This window comes from Arachis duranensis, chromosome 2 (genome assembly GCF_000817695.3).
Source record: "Arachis duranensis cultivar V14167 chromosome 2, aradu.V14167.gnm2.J7QH, whole genome shotgun sequence".
Taxonomy (NCBI): Eukaryota; Viridiplantae; Streptophyta; class Magnoliopsida; order Fabales; family Fabaceae; genus Arachis; species Arachis duranensis.
In genome coordinates this window covers 5,960,389-5,975,542 of record NC_029773.3, presented here as the reverse complement: position 1 = coordinate 5,975,542, position 15,154 = coordinate 5,960,389, and the positions used below count along the sequence as shown (strand labels likewise).

Genomic DNA, 15,154 nt, shown 5'->3' with positions numbered 1-15,154 from the left:
AATTGCTGCCAAAAGCGGGCTATGTTGAAACTTGAAACACCCATTTGTGTAAAGAGCCCTAGCTATTAGTTGCTTATATAATATATATGTTCAATGTTCTTATCAAACATATATACAATAAAAGCCTTATATGGAGCCCTCCTGTATATAATGGGTGGTACTAGTTTATGGATTTTTTAAGAAATGTATTCTCTTTAAAGTTGAGTTGGTTGGGTATGTTACGGATTTGGTTTACATACACTTGTTTATGTTTGTCTTTAATGTGGAGCAAGTTAATCCGTTCATCTTCGTTCCATTATAATATTTGAAACGTTATTTTTTAAACACTATTTTTAATAAATTACTTTTGAAAATTACTATCCAATCTGAGGAATAAAATGTCCACAAAAGGTATTATGATGGAGGAACGAAATCTCAACAAATAATTGTCCTAGTACAAATATATGGAAAAAAAATTGTGGAAAAAATTGTAAAATGACAAAATAGATAATTAATCACTAATTCATGTTGAATTTGTAAATCTGATTAGATGTGATCCGTATAAATTCTATTATTTTAAGGGTAATTAAGTTTTTAATTTCTCACTTTAGAAAAATTTAAATCTCTAGTATATATATTTAAATAATGATACAAATAGAAAAGATAATCATATCAAAATCTGTAACAAAAATTATACTCATCAAAAAAATGATTCAAAAGATATTAACTTTTGTAAGTAATATTTGAATAAATAGAGTAAATGGAGGAATGATTAATAATTATTTTACTAGTAATTTAATGATAATAAAATAAGATATTAATTATTAAGAATAAAAGTAAAATATAAAAAATAGAGATATAATCATAATTATAGTTATTAAAATTGGATATGATAACTAAAAAATTAGTGAATCAAATTTTAAATTAGTCTGATTTAATATTCTGACCATTTAAAAAAAAAACATACCAAAATCAGATAGAATTGGTAATGACTGTGCTGCTTCAAAAGAAAATCTTACCTTCCAAAGTCCAAATTAAATTTGTTTGATTGTTTCCGATATATTGTTTAAAAAAAATGATTGAGTTGAGCTCAATATTTCTGCTTTTGATATCAGAATTTAAAAACAAATTTTAGGCGCTATCTTTTTTTTTTTGAGTGCACAAGTTTAATTTAAGTTTAAAAATTAATTCTTTGCTAGATTCTCTCTATTTTTCTTTTTCTTCTTTCTTTCCGGTGTCCTCTTTTTCTTTGATTGAATACTGGTGGTTCAAAATACATGGAGATATCATCAGACATCAATGAAAAAGAAGAAGTAAGGAGCTCGCTGCTGATGAAAGCAGTAACCGTGACAAAAAAAAGCACGACCGAAGAAGGAGAAAAAGGTGACAACAACGGTAATGAATTGAAAAAGAAGGAGGCTACGTCAAGAGAGAAAGGAAGAGGAGTGAGGTGATGATGGTGATGGAGGTCACGACACTATTAGATTCACAGAATAGCATCACAGTCACTCTTTTACTGACGGCGACGGGTGCTACGAATGCGTCGAAGCAGCTCGTTACGATGTCGTTGTACATCGAGAATCTGGACCTTGAGGTCGACGAGAATTAGAACTAATAATTAATGATATATTGATTATTTATTATTGATTGCCTGAAAAAAAAGAAAGAATTATAATAATAATAACTAAAAGAATATGAATTACAATATTAGAATGATTGACAAATCTTAACATCAATAATCATTAAATATTAATTTTATCTAATTGATTACATAATTTATTATTTATTATATTTATTAAAATCGAATTTTTTTCCATTAATAACATGACTGACAATGTGACATGATATGTTCTTGAAGGTGTTTTGTAGTTTATTTTATATGATTTATTTAAATGCAATAATTAATTATTTAATTTGATTGAGATAAATATTAAATTATTTAATATTTTGTTTGACGATATTAATTATAACTAATAATATATTATTAAAATTAAATTTTTTCAATTAATAAAATAGCTGTTCTTAAAGGTATTTTTTTATCTTTTTTATTTGATTCATTTAAATACATTAATTAATCAATTATTTATTTGATTTGATGGAGATAAATACCAAATCATTTAATATTTTATTTGATCACGTTAACTATAACTAATTAATTACATCAATCATTTGATTTTGTTTTAATTCGTGTTAATCTTTTGTCTTATTTATTTTAATTAATGACTTTTAAAAATATTATAATTAATCATGTACTTGATTTGATTTGATTGAGATAAATATTAAATTATATAGTATTTTATTTGATTATATTAACTATAACTAATTAATTATATTAAGAGAAATATTAGAGGGTTATTCGATTTTTTTTGCTATTATTTTTTTGTCATCAACCTAATTTTCTTAGTTTAGTAATATAACAATATATTTTAGCCCACACTTTTAAAAATTGATGGTTAACTATCGGCCAAAAATAATAAATTCTGATTTTTTTTAGTATTTCTCTTATATTAATTATTTGATTTGATTGGAATAATAAGTTAATTTTATTTTAATTTGCATTAATTTTTTGTCTTGTGTATTTGATTAATGATTTTTAAAAATGTTATCATCTTTACCTAATATATTTATAAGATATTTTTTATTTATTTAAATTATTTTATTAAGCCAAATAATTATAATTAATTTAGTATATCAATTATTTAATTTAATTAATTTAAATATATCTTGTTTGATTCAATTTATTATTACATTAATATTTAAGTTGTTATTTACTAAAAATTCCTCTTTATTTCTTTGTTTTATCATAAATATTTTGATTTTAAAATTTAGAATTTTATTCGTTGTTTATATTTTTAAATTTTATACAACCAACTTCCCAAACCTCAATAATAAAAGAGACCCTTTTTAAATAATGGTTAACCCGGGAAGCCAACAGCGCTGCAGATTGGCAGGCGATATATGGAGCTACAATCAACCCTACGCATCTTATTTGGTCTGAAGCCATGAAAAAATCAATCGAGGTTTTTGCAACAACAACAACAACAACAACCCTGTCCTTCCAAAAAGCACTTCCCTAATTCTTGAGTAAGTAGAGTGGGCTTTTTGTAAAAAGATGAGGGAGATTCTGGGTAAGAGATTCTAAGTTCTTCTTCTGATTTGATACGTGATAAATAGTTGCTAAAGGATGGGAACAAGAGAGTCTTCAAATGTATCTGAAACTGCCTCATTATCCATTGTTTTGCTTTGTGCTTCTGGTGATCTGGCTGAGAAGAAGTCGTTGTTTCTGGCACTTTTCCACCTGTATGAGAAGGTTGGTGCCTTCTGTTTATAGAGCAATATATCAAAGTCTTTGCTATTGTTCTTTTTGTAGATGGGATATTTTCTAATAGTTGTTTCCTTTTTCTTGAAGGATTTGTTTCTTACACTTGGTGAATTTATTTTTAGGGATTACTACCGCCAACAGAAGTTCAAATTTTTGGTTATGCAAGGACAGAAGTCTCTGATGACGAACTGAGAGATCAATTGCGAGAGTGAGGCTTTTTCCAGAGAGAAAAGTGCATCTTCCTTTTTCCAAATATTTATGGAGACGAGTTTATGGTTGCAATTGTTTCCTTTGAATTAGCCAAGAAATCTTTACTATACACTTTTTTCTATGGTCAACATTTCATGAATTCTTGTTCGCGGGTTGTTTCACCAAGTTGTTCTATAGAAACTGCGTTATCCTATTAGTTCATAGATTTTAATTTATAGTATCTAAACTGTTTATAAGCATAACAAACATGACTCGTGCAGGTATCTTATTCCTGACGAAGATGATGATTACCCGGAACAGGTGGAAGATGTATGGGATTTTCTGAATCTGGTTAGCATTTCCCTTGTTTGCGTTGTTGTACTTGTATATAAATTTCATTTTAGTCTAACTAAAAAACACTTCTGATCAGCCTAAAATGTTCATTCTGTCTCATTTTTTCTCTTCCATTTAGATCAAATACATAAGTGGCTCTTACGATTCTGAGGAAGGTTTTCGCTTGTTGGACAAAGAGATTTCAGAGCATGAATATTCGAAAAACAGCGGAGGGGGTTCCTCTCGGCGGCTTTTCTATCTTGAACTTCCTCCTTCAGTATATCCATCTGTTTGCAATATGATCAAGACTTGTTGCATGAATAAATGTAGGAGTTATAATCTATGGTTCTAACATATATTTTATGTTTACATGCTCTAAATACAGCTGCTGCCGGTGTAGATTTTGGATTTACAGGATGACTGCATGTGTTATTATTTATTATGTATCGATTTAAAAGGAAATAATAATGAAATAACTTTTGTTTCTATTGATGCTACATTTGCTGCCTTTTGTTAGCCAATCTTGGTGGGTGGACACGCATTGTTGTTGAGAAGCCTTTTGGAAAGGACCTAGAATCTGCAGAAGAACTAAGTACTCAGATTGGAGAGTTGTTTGAGGAGCCACAAATCTACCGTATTGGTCACTACTTGGGAAAAGAACTAGTGCAGAAAATGGTAAAAAATGGTTATATGATGATGTACTTAATACTTATTGTCTGCTCCATGAGCTCTGTCTAAACCCTTTTCATTTTATTCATATCGGCAGTTGGTACTTCGTTTTGCAAATCAATTGTTTTTGTCTCTTTGGAACCGTGACAACATCGACAATGTACAGGTGAGATTCTTTTTTTAAGTCAACGTTACGGAATTGGCTTAATGGTTTCACCCAAGGTTGTAACTTTTAAGGGTTAATCTTGCCAACATTTTTTTGGATGTGCACACCAAATGAACATTTGGCTGCTGATTTCATTGCAGATAATTTTCAAAGAGGATTTTAAAGTTGAAGGCCATGGTGGATATTTTGATCAATATGGGTATGTGTAGAATTTTGCTTTAGTCAAATTATTCAATGATGCTTTCAAATGATGAGTGAGAGATACTAATGAAAAGAATTTCTGTATAGCAATTTTACTTTCACTGATGATATTGAAAGTTGAACTTTGATTTTTCATTTTTTTTATATGCATCAATATTGAATATCTATTATTCGTTTTGTATAGAATTTCTCTTATTACGCCTGTGGAAGTATAAATCATTAGTGTACAACTTTTAATTTGGCAGAATTATCCGAGACATTATTCAAAACCATCTGCTTCAGGTGAGCTCTTTATTTTCATAATGATATAGAATAATATACTTTGACATTGTTATAATTATTTTGTCTTGTCAAGTGGATGCTTCTGTTAAATCATAGCTCATAAGATAGCGAATATGTTGAAAATTTCTCATCACTTTTCTACCGTTTAGGTTCTCTGCTTGGTTGCTATGGAAAGGCCTGTTTCTCTCAATCCTGAGCACATTCGGGATGAGAGAAGGTGTGCGCATTTTCCCTTCAATTTATGCCAAAATTATCATGTTATGCTGCTATTTCATTTGACTTTTCTGATATGAGGCCATCAATATCAGACAGAAAATCCTTGTTCTCCTTTTAAATCGGGTTCTCATACTTGCAAATTTCAATTGAATCAATGAGATATTTTCATAACCGGAACCTTTCGTTGTTGCACTTCAATATTTATGTAGATTTTGAGATCTTCCATAGCATGCAATCAAAGTCTAAAGTGTTTTCTATTGGTCACAAAAAATGCAGGTTCTTGAATCAGTAGTACCCATTAGTGATGATGAGGTTGTTCTTGGACAATATGAGGGCTATAGAGATGACCCAGCCGTACCTGATGAGTCGAACACTCCAACTTTTGCATCTGTTATTCTGCGCATACACAACGAAAGATGGGAAGGTATGATAAAATCTTTAGCATTTTTCTTCCCAAAGGAAAATAAACATAATTATGTCGTCATGCATTCCATGATTTTCTTTTTGGCATCAGGTGTTCCTTTCATACTAAGAGCAGGGAAGGCCTTAGATTCTAGAAAAACAGAGATACGAGTTCAATTCAAGGATGTTCCTGATGATATTTTCAAGGATGTTCCTCATGAATTTCTCCTGATATTTCCTGGTACCGTACCTTTTTCATTTTTGGGTGTTATCTCTTCATACATAAAAAGTATTGAGATGTTGATCATCTCAATAATCCATAATCGCAAACATGACAAGCATAGATACATGTTCTTTATCGGCTTTGAAAGTGAATATAAATGTTTTCTAGTAAATACTTTACCTCATTCATCAAAATATTGATGTCTGCAAAACGAATCCTCACTGTAAACTTGTGCATGTCTAGGTCAGAAGCATCGGAGAAATGGGTTTCGTATCTGCCTACAGCCTTTAGAAACTATTTACACGAAGCTTGTGGTATATGATCGCCTACGTTTCGACGATTCTCTATATTGTCAGATACATTTATTGAGATTGGAAGTTTGATGTTCATATAGCAAATATAGATCTCCCAATACACTGTTTGGAATCAAATTTCGGGATATCTAAATGCGGAATTGGCACGGTTAAATCCAAAATTATTTTATTTTTATCTCAACTTGTAATAATCAGACTAAATCTTCTTGCCGAATCACTGAAGAAGTGCACTCCATCTATTGATTTCTTGTATTCATTCTCTTGATAATTTAATGTAGCGTATTTTAAAACCATTATATATTAGAATTTTAGATTATGCATTTGCTGCATAAGACTTTTACAAATCCATGATATCTGCTGTTGTTGCAGTACAAGCTAGGTAATTTGGATATGTCCACACATCAAAGTGAACAGGAATTGCTCTACTGGCGGCAGGAAGGGGTTACCATTGAGGATGCTTATGAGAATCTCATTCTCGACACGTATATTCACTTTCCCGGTTCTTATTTTATGAATTATCAATATTCACTTTCCCAGTTCTTATTTTATGAATTATCAATTTTTTCTAGCATTCTTTTATTATACATCGAAGCCACATAATAACACTAACGGATGACTTACCAATCAGTTCGATAGTTCGAAAGAAACAGATTTGAGTTGAATAATAATGGCAATTGTATCACGTTTTGCAGGATTAGAGGCGATCAGCAACAATTCATTCGTAGAGATGAATTGGAGGTAACAAATTGTTACATGGTTTGATACAATGTTTCATATATCCTTGAAAGACTAATGTAATGTGCTTAACTATATCAGGCATCATGGAAGATCTTCACCCCGTTATTGCACAGAATTGATAGAGGGGAGTTCAAGCCACTCCCTTATGAGGCATACGGTTATGGCCCGAAAGAGGCCTTTGAATTGCTGCGAAAAGCGGGCTATGTTGAAACACCCGGGTTTTTAGTTGACGACCACTAATCATCATCAACATTATTATTATTATTCAGGTGTAAGCTCAGTGGCATTGGAAGGTGATGATAGAGACAAATTGGTGGTGACTGGAAAAGTTGATGCAGTGTGTTTGGCTAGGGTTCTTAGGAAGAAGTTTAAATGTGTAAACCTTGTGAGTGTCTAAGAATTGGAGGAGAAAGATGATATTTTCTAGGTATTCTCGGCTTGTTATATGTTAGAAGTTGCAAGAAATAAATGTACATTAAATTTATCATGTTCTATTTCTAAGACTCGGGTGGTACTAGTTTATGCATTCTCTCGATCTATCTATTTTTAATCTATAAAAGTAGATATATAAGCATGCACTACATTATTTTTGAGATATTTTTTTTTTACCAATGTCATGTCAACAATATTATTTACTTGGTACAACTCAACCACTCAATTCTTGCTAAATCAACTATTATTTCTAAATCTGCAAAAAAAATAAAATATGCAAATAAAAAACTAAAAAATAAAATTCAATAAATTTGTAACCTATAAATACATTGAATTCATATTTCTATATTTATTATATCTCACCGTTATAAACAATACAATAAATTTATAACTGCAACAATTAATTTATTAATTTTTATAAATAACTTACTAAAGGTAATAAATATCCATATTATAAATGTCATAATAATATTATTAATCATAATAAATTTTACGTTATAAGTATTTAAATTCCATACCATTTAAACTACATATATAAGTCTCTTATCACTATTCCTTCATATAACATCAAATTTAGCACAAAAAATTTATTTTTGAATTGCACATTTCAAACTTACTCAATAGAGTATCATTCTTTCAAAGCAGAACGATTAGAAATCGAATAACTATCCAAAATTTAATGGCCATGCAATGAGAATATGATGATCAAGTATGACAAAAAAAAATCACAACATGCATCATACATTTATACTTACTCAAATACCATATACCTAATGATAACATAAATTGAATATTGGAATAGGAAAAGATCTTCACAATTTTAGCAACTATAAACGAAATTGATAATAAATTAGGATAGAACTATGTTAAATGTAAAAAGTGTAAGAAGAAAGCATATAAAAAAAAGAAACAACTATATTTGTGGCACATGTAATCAAACACCACAATATCCAACAATAAGTTAACTCTGTATACTTTTCATAATCTCATCTATCAAATTATTAGTTGCTAACTCAATACTTATTTTAGGTTCAGAATTCAATTAAATGTTTCAGATCAAAGTGTTACAACAACTTTTGTACTATTTGATGGTGACGCAAAAAATTTATTGGGCACAACTGCTTTAAATCTAATGATATTTCAGAAAAATAATGACATTGAAGCACCACCCCATCAAAAAATTAAGGAGAAAGAAAATCATACAAATTCAAGACATATCTTCGGAAGAAGAACATATATATAAAGATGGAACCAAATAACACAATAGAAAGTGCATCAAACTCAACAATTCATAAAGAACATATCTTCACAAGAACCTACGATAAAAAGAAGAAAACAGCAACTCTAACTACCAACAAAAAAAGGAGGACGAGCGTCACATAAGATGACTAAGTCCATCAACTAAAACAAATGCAAAAATCAAACCACCAAATAAAAATATCACTTTATATAACTTCAACATCCAAATCTTTTGTACTACAAATTATTTAAAATAAAACACCTTTTAAATTTAACTTCAATTTTCACATATTTAATTTATTTCTACAGCGAGGATGAGGTTGTTCTTGGACAATATGAGGGCTATAGAGATGACCCAACTGTACCTGATGAGTCGAACACTCCAACTTTTGCTTCTGTTATTCTGCGCATACACAACGAAAGATGGGAAGGTATGATAAAATCTTTAGCATTTTCTTCCCAAGGAAAAATAAACATAATTATCTTGTCATACATTCCATGATTTTCTTTTTGGCATCAGGTGTTCCTTTCATACTAAAAGCAGGGAAGGCTTTAAATTCTAGAAAAATAGAGATACGAGTTGATAATATTTTCAAGGATGTTCCTCATGAAATTTTCCAGAAATTTCTGGTACCGTACCTTTTTCATTTTTGGGTGTTATCTCTTCATACATAAAAAGTATTGAGATGTTGATCATCTCAATAATCCATAATCACAAACATGACAAACATAGATACATGTTCTTTATCGGCTTTGAAAGTGAATATAAATGTTTTCTAGTAAATACTTTTTCTCAATCTCATCAAAATATCGATGTCTGCAAAATGAAACCTCACTGTAAACATGTGCATATCTAGGTCAGATGCATCGGAGAAATGGGTTTCGTATCTGCCTACAGCCTTTAGAAACTATTTACATGAAGCTTATGGTATATGATCGCCTACGTTTCGACGATTCTTTATATTGTCACATGCATTCATTGAGATTGGAAGTTTGATGTTCATATAGCAAATATAGATCTCCCAATACAGTGTTTGGAATCAAATTTCGTGATATCTAAATGCCAACATGGTTAAATGTTAAGTGCACTCCATATATTGATTTCTTGTATTCATTCACTTGATAATTTAATGTTAAGTGTATTTAAAAACCATTATATGTTAGATTTAGATTATGCATTTGCTGCATAAGATTTTTACAAATCCATGATATTTGCTGTTGTTGCAGTACAAGTTGAAGATGTCCACGTATCAAAGCGAACAGAAATTGTCCTACTGGCAGGGAAAGAAGAGGTTACCATTCAAGATGCTACTGAGAATCTCATTCTCGACACGTATGTTAACTTTTCCAGTTCATGTTTTATGAATTATCAATTTTTTCTAGCCTTCTTTTATTATACATCCAAGCCACGTGATAATACTAACGGTAGAGTTATCAATCAGTTTGAAAGTTCGAAAGAAACATATTTGAATTGAATAATAATGGCAATTGTATCGTGTTTTGCAGGATTAGAGGTGATCAGCAACAATTCGTTCGTAGAGATGAATTGGAGGTAACAACTTGTTGCATGGTTTGATACAATGTTTCATATATCCTTGAAAGACTAATGTAATGTGCTTAACTATATCAGGCATCATGGAAGATCTTCATCTCGTTATTGCACAGAATTGATAGAGGGGAGTTCAAGCCACTCCCTTATGAGGCATACGGTAGAGGCCCGAAAGAGGCCGTTGAATTGCTGCAAAAAGCGAGCTATGTTGAAACACCCATTATTGTAAAGAGACTGCGTTATTAGTTTCTTATATAATGTATATACAATAAAAACCTTATATGGAGCCCTCCTATGTATAATGGGTGGTACTAGTTTATGGATTTTCTAAGAAATGTACTCTCTTCAAAGTTGAGTTTGTTGGGTATGTTACGAATTTGGTTTGCATACACTTGTTTATGTTTGTCTTTAATGTGGAGCAAGTTAATCCATTCTTCTTCATTCTATTATAATATTTAAAAGAGTATATACCTATTTTGGTCCTCAAAGAATTTCAGACTGGACACTTTAATCTTCAACTAAAATTAATTACTCGATTGGTCCCTAACAATTAATTCCGTCAGTCATTTAGGTCTTTTACTCCGTTAACTCTAACAGAGGACAAAATAGTCCCTGACAACTCTAACAGGGGACAAAATGGTCCCTGACAATTCTAACAAGGGACAAAATGATCCCTGACCCTTTTATTCGAAAACGATACTGTTCTTCCCCAATTTTTATCATATCTCGCATAACCCTAACATTCATACTCTCCTTCTTCACCTTCACAGTCTTCTTTTCCATCTTTTTCTTCCTCCTCTTTAGCTCCAAGATTAAGCCATGGTATAATTGTCACACGTGCCGCACCTACCTCAACATGTCATGGACCATACACATCCTAAATTCTTGTGACTGGTACATCCATCTCCTCTGCACTTCACCCATCAAAAGCATCCACTTCCACGTCTTCGATAACATCACCTCCAATCCCGACATGTCCACGACATCCTCAAAACCAAGTTCCACAACTACTCTAAGGGCACGCCTTTCTCCACTCTTCGGCAAGCAATATAAATTGTTGGACATTAGGACATCATGAGAAGATTCTCCTTCGACATCATATGCAAATTTCTCATTTAAAATAGATACCGAGTGCTTCATTCCTTCTTTTTCAAAGTCCAAGTTGGTAGACAGCTTCGACCTCGTATCCAAGCTATCAGTACAACGAGCAATATCGCTGTTGCCACTCATATGAAAACTGAAGCGATTACTGAACATTGGTTTGGAGAAGAAGTTGAAGGAAGCGATTGGAGTGGTGGACAATGTGATCATGGAGATGATAGGACAGAGGAGGAGGGAGATGACAATGACGACGACGGGTCTTAACAAATTAGACTTGCTGTCTAGATTCATGGGATCCGTCGAAGACGATAACTAGTTGAGAGACATAGGCATTAGTTTTCCGAGTATGAATTGGTTGAGAACAAGTTGAGGATTTTTTTTTTCTTGTGAACATTAAATTTATAGAGTGTGCATAGTGTAGTTTGAAGTTACAGTGTAGTTTGAAGTTACAGTGTTAAACTGCTAGTGTTATGCGAGATATGATGAAAATTGGGAGAGAACAGTGTCATTTCCGAACAGAAGAGATCAGGGACCATTTTGTCCCTGTTAGAGTTGTCAGGGACTATTTTATCCTCTGTTAGAGTTAACGGAATAAAGGACCTAAGTGACTGACGGAATTAATTGTTAGGGACCAATCGAATAATTAATTTTAGTTGGGACTAAAGTGTCCAGTCTAAAATTCTTTGAGGACCAAAATGAGTATATACTCTATTTAAAATGTTATTTTTTAAAAATTATTTTTAATAAATTACTTTTGAAAATTACTATCCAATTTGAGGAATAAAATCATTATAATGTCCACAAAAGGTATTATGATGGAGGAACGAAATCTCAGCAAAGAGTTGTTCTAGTACTAATATATGGAAAAAAATTGTAAAAAAAAAATGAAAATGACAAAATAGATAATTAATCACTAACTCATGTTGAATTTGTCAATATGATTAGGTGTGATCCGTGTAAATTTTATTTTAATTTTAGGGTAATTAAGTTTTGGAAAAGACACATTATAGTATTTTTCAAAGAGATATTCTCCACATTCAAGTGATTTTAAGTCACTGCGCTTTTTTCACTTTCTTCTTCCCTCATGCTTTTTCTCTTCTCCCCCACGTTTCTTCTTCTCTTCTCCCCCACGCTTCTTCTCACGTTCATTTACGCACGAAGTGTCTTTTTCTTCTTTGCCTTTTTCCTTTTTCTCATTCTCCTTCTTTTTCGCGTTCTTTCTTTACATGTTTTCTCTTTGTCATCATTCTTTTGTTGTTGTTGCTGCTGTATTTTTTTGTCTTTTTCTCCTTCTTTCTGGTGAAGAAGTAGTAGAAGGTGAGGAGGAAGAGTTTTGAATTGTGCAAAATAAAAATGAACCGAAATAACCACACATTTGAACCGAGCACCAATCATGTGCTGAATAAAACGTGATAAATATTCAATCAAGAAGAAAAATATTTCTGCATGTACAAGGACTTAACTGAATATACTAACAATCAAGTGAATCAAAATGAGCAACTCCACTGAACCAACACTATTGATGTTCGGAATAAAACGTGATAAACATTTGATCACCAAGAAAAATATTACTACATGCACAATTACTCAACTTAACACATTAATAATCAAGTGAATCAAAATGAACAACTCCACTAAACCAAGCAATATTCATGTGCTGAATAAAACGTCATAAACATTAAATCATCAAGAATAGTATTTTTCCATGCAAAAGAAGTCAACTGAACACATAACAATCAGGTGAACCGAAATGACCAATACCACTGAACTGAATACAAATCATGTGCTGAATAAAACGTGATAAACATTCAATCAACAAGAAAAATATTTCTGCATGCACAAGGACTCAATTGAAAACACTAACAATCAAGTGAATCAAAATGAGCAACTCCACTGAACCAACACTATTAATGTTCTGAATAAAACGTTATAAACATTTAATCATCAAGAAAAATATTTCTACATGCACAAGAACTCAACTGAACACATAACAATCAGGTGAACCGAAATGACCAACACCACTGAACCGAACACCAATCATGTGCTGAATAAAACGTGATAAATATTTAATCAGTGAGAAAAATATTTCTGCATGTACAAGGACTTAACTGAATACATTAACAATCAAGTGAATCAAAATGAATAACTCTGCTTAACCGAGCAAAATGTTGGTGTTGTTGGTGATAGCTATAACGAAAGAAGAAGAAGAAGAATCTGCGTGCACGAATAAAAAGAAGACAAAGACAAAGACGAAGAATTGTATTATGAAACGCACGTGTGATCACGCTCCTTTAATAAAAGTAGTTTTTGTTAATGTTGCGCCTACTTAGATGATCTTAAATGTAAAAATACTTGAATGTATAACAAGTCTCTTTTCCACATGTGTCCCGTAGGATTTAATAAATGATTGGACTCGGTCCCACGAAATGTTGCATTGACCTGAATATGTAATTTATCATTAGGACCGGCCCAATTAATGATTATCCAACAAAAATTAAATTAACAAATATATAAATCATATACGCATTCTGGTCCGATATATATATATATTCCGTGCGAGGCGCTCCATTAACCTAAAACGCACCGTTGGAGAGACTACACCTGCAGTTCCCTTATACTAACAGGATACTTTGTCAATTACACGTAGAGTGCAGCTATATTTTTGAATGAATGAGTAAATGGGCTTGTATTTTTTAATTTGGATAACACACTTCTTTTATTTTGTAGGAAATCTAAATTTAAGGTAGAAATATTAGAAAAAGTTTTGAATAAAAAAAATATTCAAAAAAGTTTACGAGTCAGAAGGTAACGTGGATTACAATAGGAAAATTTTAATTTTTGAGAAAAAAAGGAACAATTTTAATTTAATCTCATTTTCTTTCGCACACAAAAATTTAAAAAATATATAATTATAAAAATTTAATAAAAATAATAAAAAATAATTTATTTTATTAATATTTTTATATCCTTTCTATAGAAAAGACACAAATATACTTATTTAATATCCAAGAACAGAGTATCTATATCCCATCTGTTAGTCTCAATGTTTGATACTAGTAAACAAACACAACCTTATCCAATTTTCTACTTCAAGTACAAAGGGTCAAAATAAGAGGAGCAAGATATGAAGAGTCTTGCAATATACAATTATACACCAAAATTTGGAGAAACAATTATATGAGTAAATTACACAAGATCCAAAGCCCGACCAGAAGAATGGCCTTTGACACGCCACAATGCAATATACAAAATGCATAGCCTTTATGATTAATCATGTGAAGGCAAATATATCACAAGATGATTTAAATAAAGTTATATCCTTTAATTTGGTCAGGTATGGTTAGAGCAGTGCAAGTTCTACATGGCTGACAAGCAGGGCGGAGCTACATACATAAAAAGGGGTGATGTCCCTCTTAAAATTTTATTTTAGTCTTATTTTATTATGTAAATATTTTTAACTTCCTTCTAATATTTCATCTAACTCCACTCCTGCTGACAAGTATGGTTATAGGGGCCTGTTGCTACGCTGGACCAGCATTTCATTCCACCGCAGAAAATCTGGCGAAAAGTTAAGCATGCTTGAACATCTTCATGCTAAGCCAATGGAAGTATACAAGAACCACAATTATAGGGAGAGTCAACGGCACTAAGAAGCAGTAATACCTGTTGTATTAGTCAAACAGAAATGAAAAACATGAATTTTTAATAACACTCACGCTCCTTTGCCAAAGGAGAGGTAACGATAATAGCAATATCGATAATGGTTATAATGATTGTTGATTAAAGAAATCAAAACAAG

General features: G+C 31.4%; 2 protein-coding genes across 2 annotated transcripts; both read left to right on the top strand.

Moving 5' to 3' along the window:
- The first annotated feature begins 3,019 nt into the window (after nucleotides 1–3,019).
- Nucleotides 3,020–7,560, top strand: LOC107473230 (glucose-6-phosphate 1-dehydrogenase, cytoplasmic isoform-like). The gene is made up of 15 exons (XM_052256853.1): nucleotides 3,020–3,289; nucleotides 3,424–3,509; nucleotides 3,772–3,841; nucleotides 3,963–4,149; nucleotides 4,341–4,498; nucleotides 4,590–4,658; nucleotides 4,799–4,857; nucleotides 5,105–5,141; nucleotides 5,291–5,362; nucleotides 5,634–5,781; nucleotides 5,872–5,969; nucleotides 6,231–6,296; nucleotides 6,666–6,778; nucleotides 6,989–7,034; nucleotides 7,113–7,560. The coding sequence occupies exons 1-15, from the start codon at nucleotides 3,164–3,166 to the stop codon at nucleotides 7,272–7,274; spliced, it is 1,497 nt and encodes a 498-aa protein (XP_052112813.1). The 5' UTR covers nucleotides 3,020–3,163; the 3' UTR covers nucleotides 7,275–7,560.
- Nucleotides 7,561–8,164: 604 nt separating this feature from the next.
- Nucleotides 8,165–10,635, top strand: LOC107473283 (glucose-6-phosphate 1-dehydrogenase, cytoplasmic isoform-like). Its single transcript, XM_052257707.1, has 7 exons — nucleotides 8,165–8,175; nucleotides 9,015–9,136; nucleotides 9,226–9,340; nucleotides 9,563–9,633; nucleotides 9,933–10,038; nucleotides 10,212–10,257; nucleotides 10,336–10,635. The coding sequence occupies exons 1-7, from the start codon at nucleotides 8,165–8,167 to the stop codon at nucleotides 10,498–10,500; spliced, it is 636 nt and encodes a 211-aa protein (XP_052113667.1). The 3' UTR covers nucleotides 10,501–10,635.
- Nucleotides 10,636–15,154: the final 4,519 nt, after the last annotated feature.

Excerpts from the sequence above, each read along its gene's own strand:
- LOC107473283 (XM_052257707.1), top strand. Across the intron at positions 9,137-9,225 it reads ACACAACGAAAGATGGGAAG|GTGTTCCTTTCATACTAAAA; the intron begins GTATGATAAAAT and ends TTTTGGCATCAG. Across the intron at positions 10,258-10,335 it reads TTCGTAGAGATGAATTGGAG|GCATCATGGAAGATCTTCAT; the intron begins GTAACAACTTGT and ends TAACTATATCAG.
- LOC107473230 (XM_052256853.1), top strand. The coding sequence starts at position 3,164 with ATGGGAACAAGAGAGTCTTCAAATGTATCTGAAACTGCCTCATTATCC. Across the intron at positions 4,858-5,104 it reads GGATATTTTGATCAATATGG|AATTATCCGAGACATTATTC; the intron begins GTATGTGTAGAA and ends TTAATTTGGCAG. Across the intron at positions 6,297-6,665 it reads CTATTTACACGAAGCTTGTG|TACAAGCTAGGTAATTTGGA; the intron begins GTATATGATCGC and ends CTGTTGTTGCAG.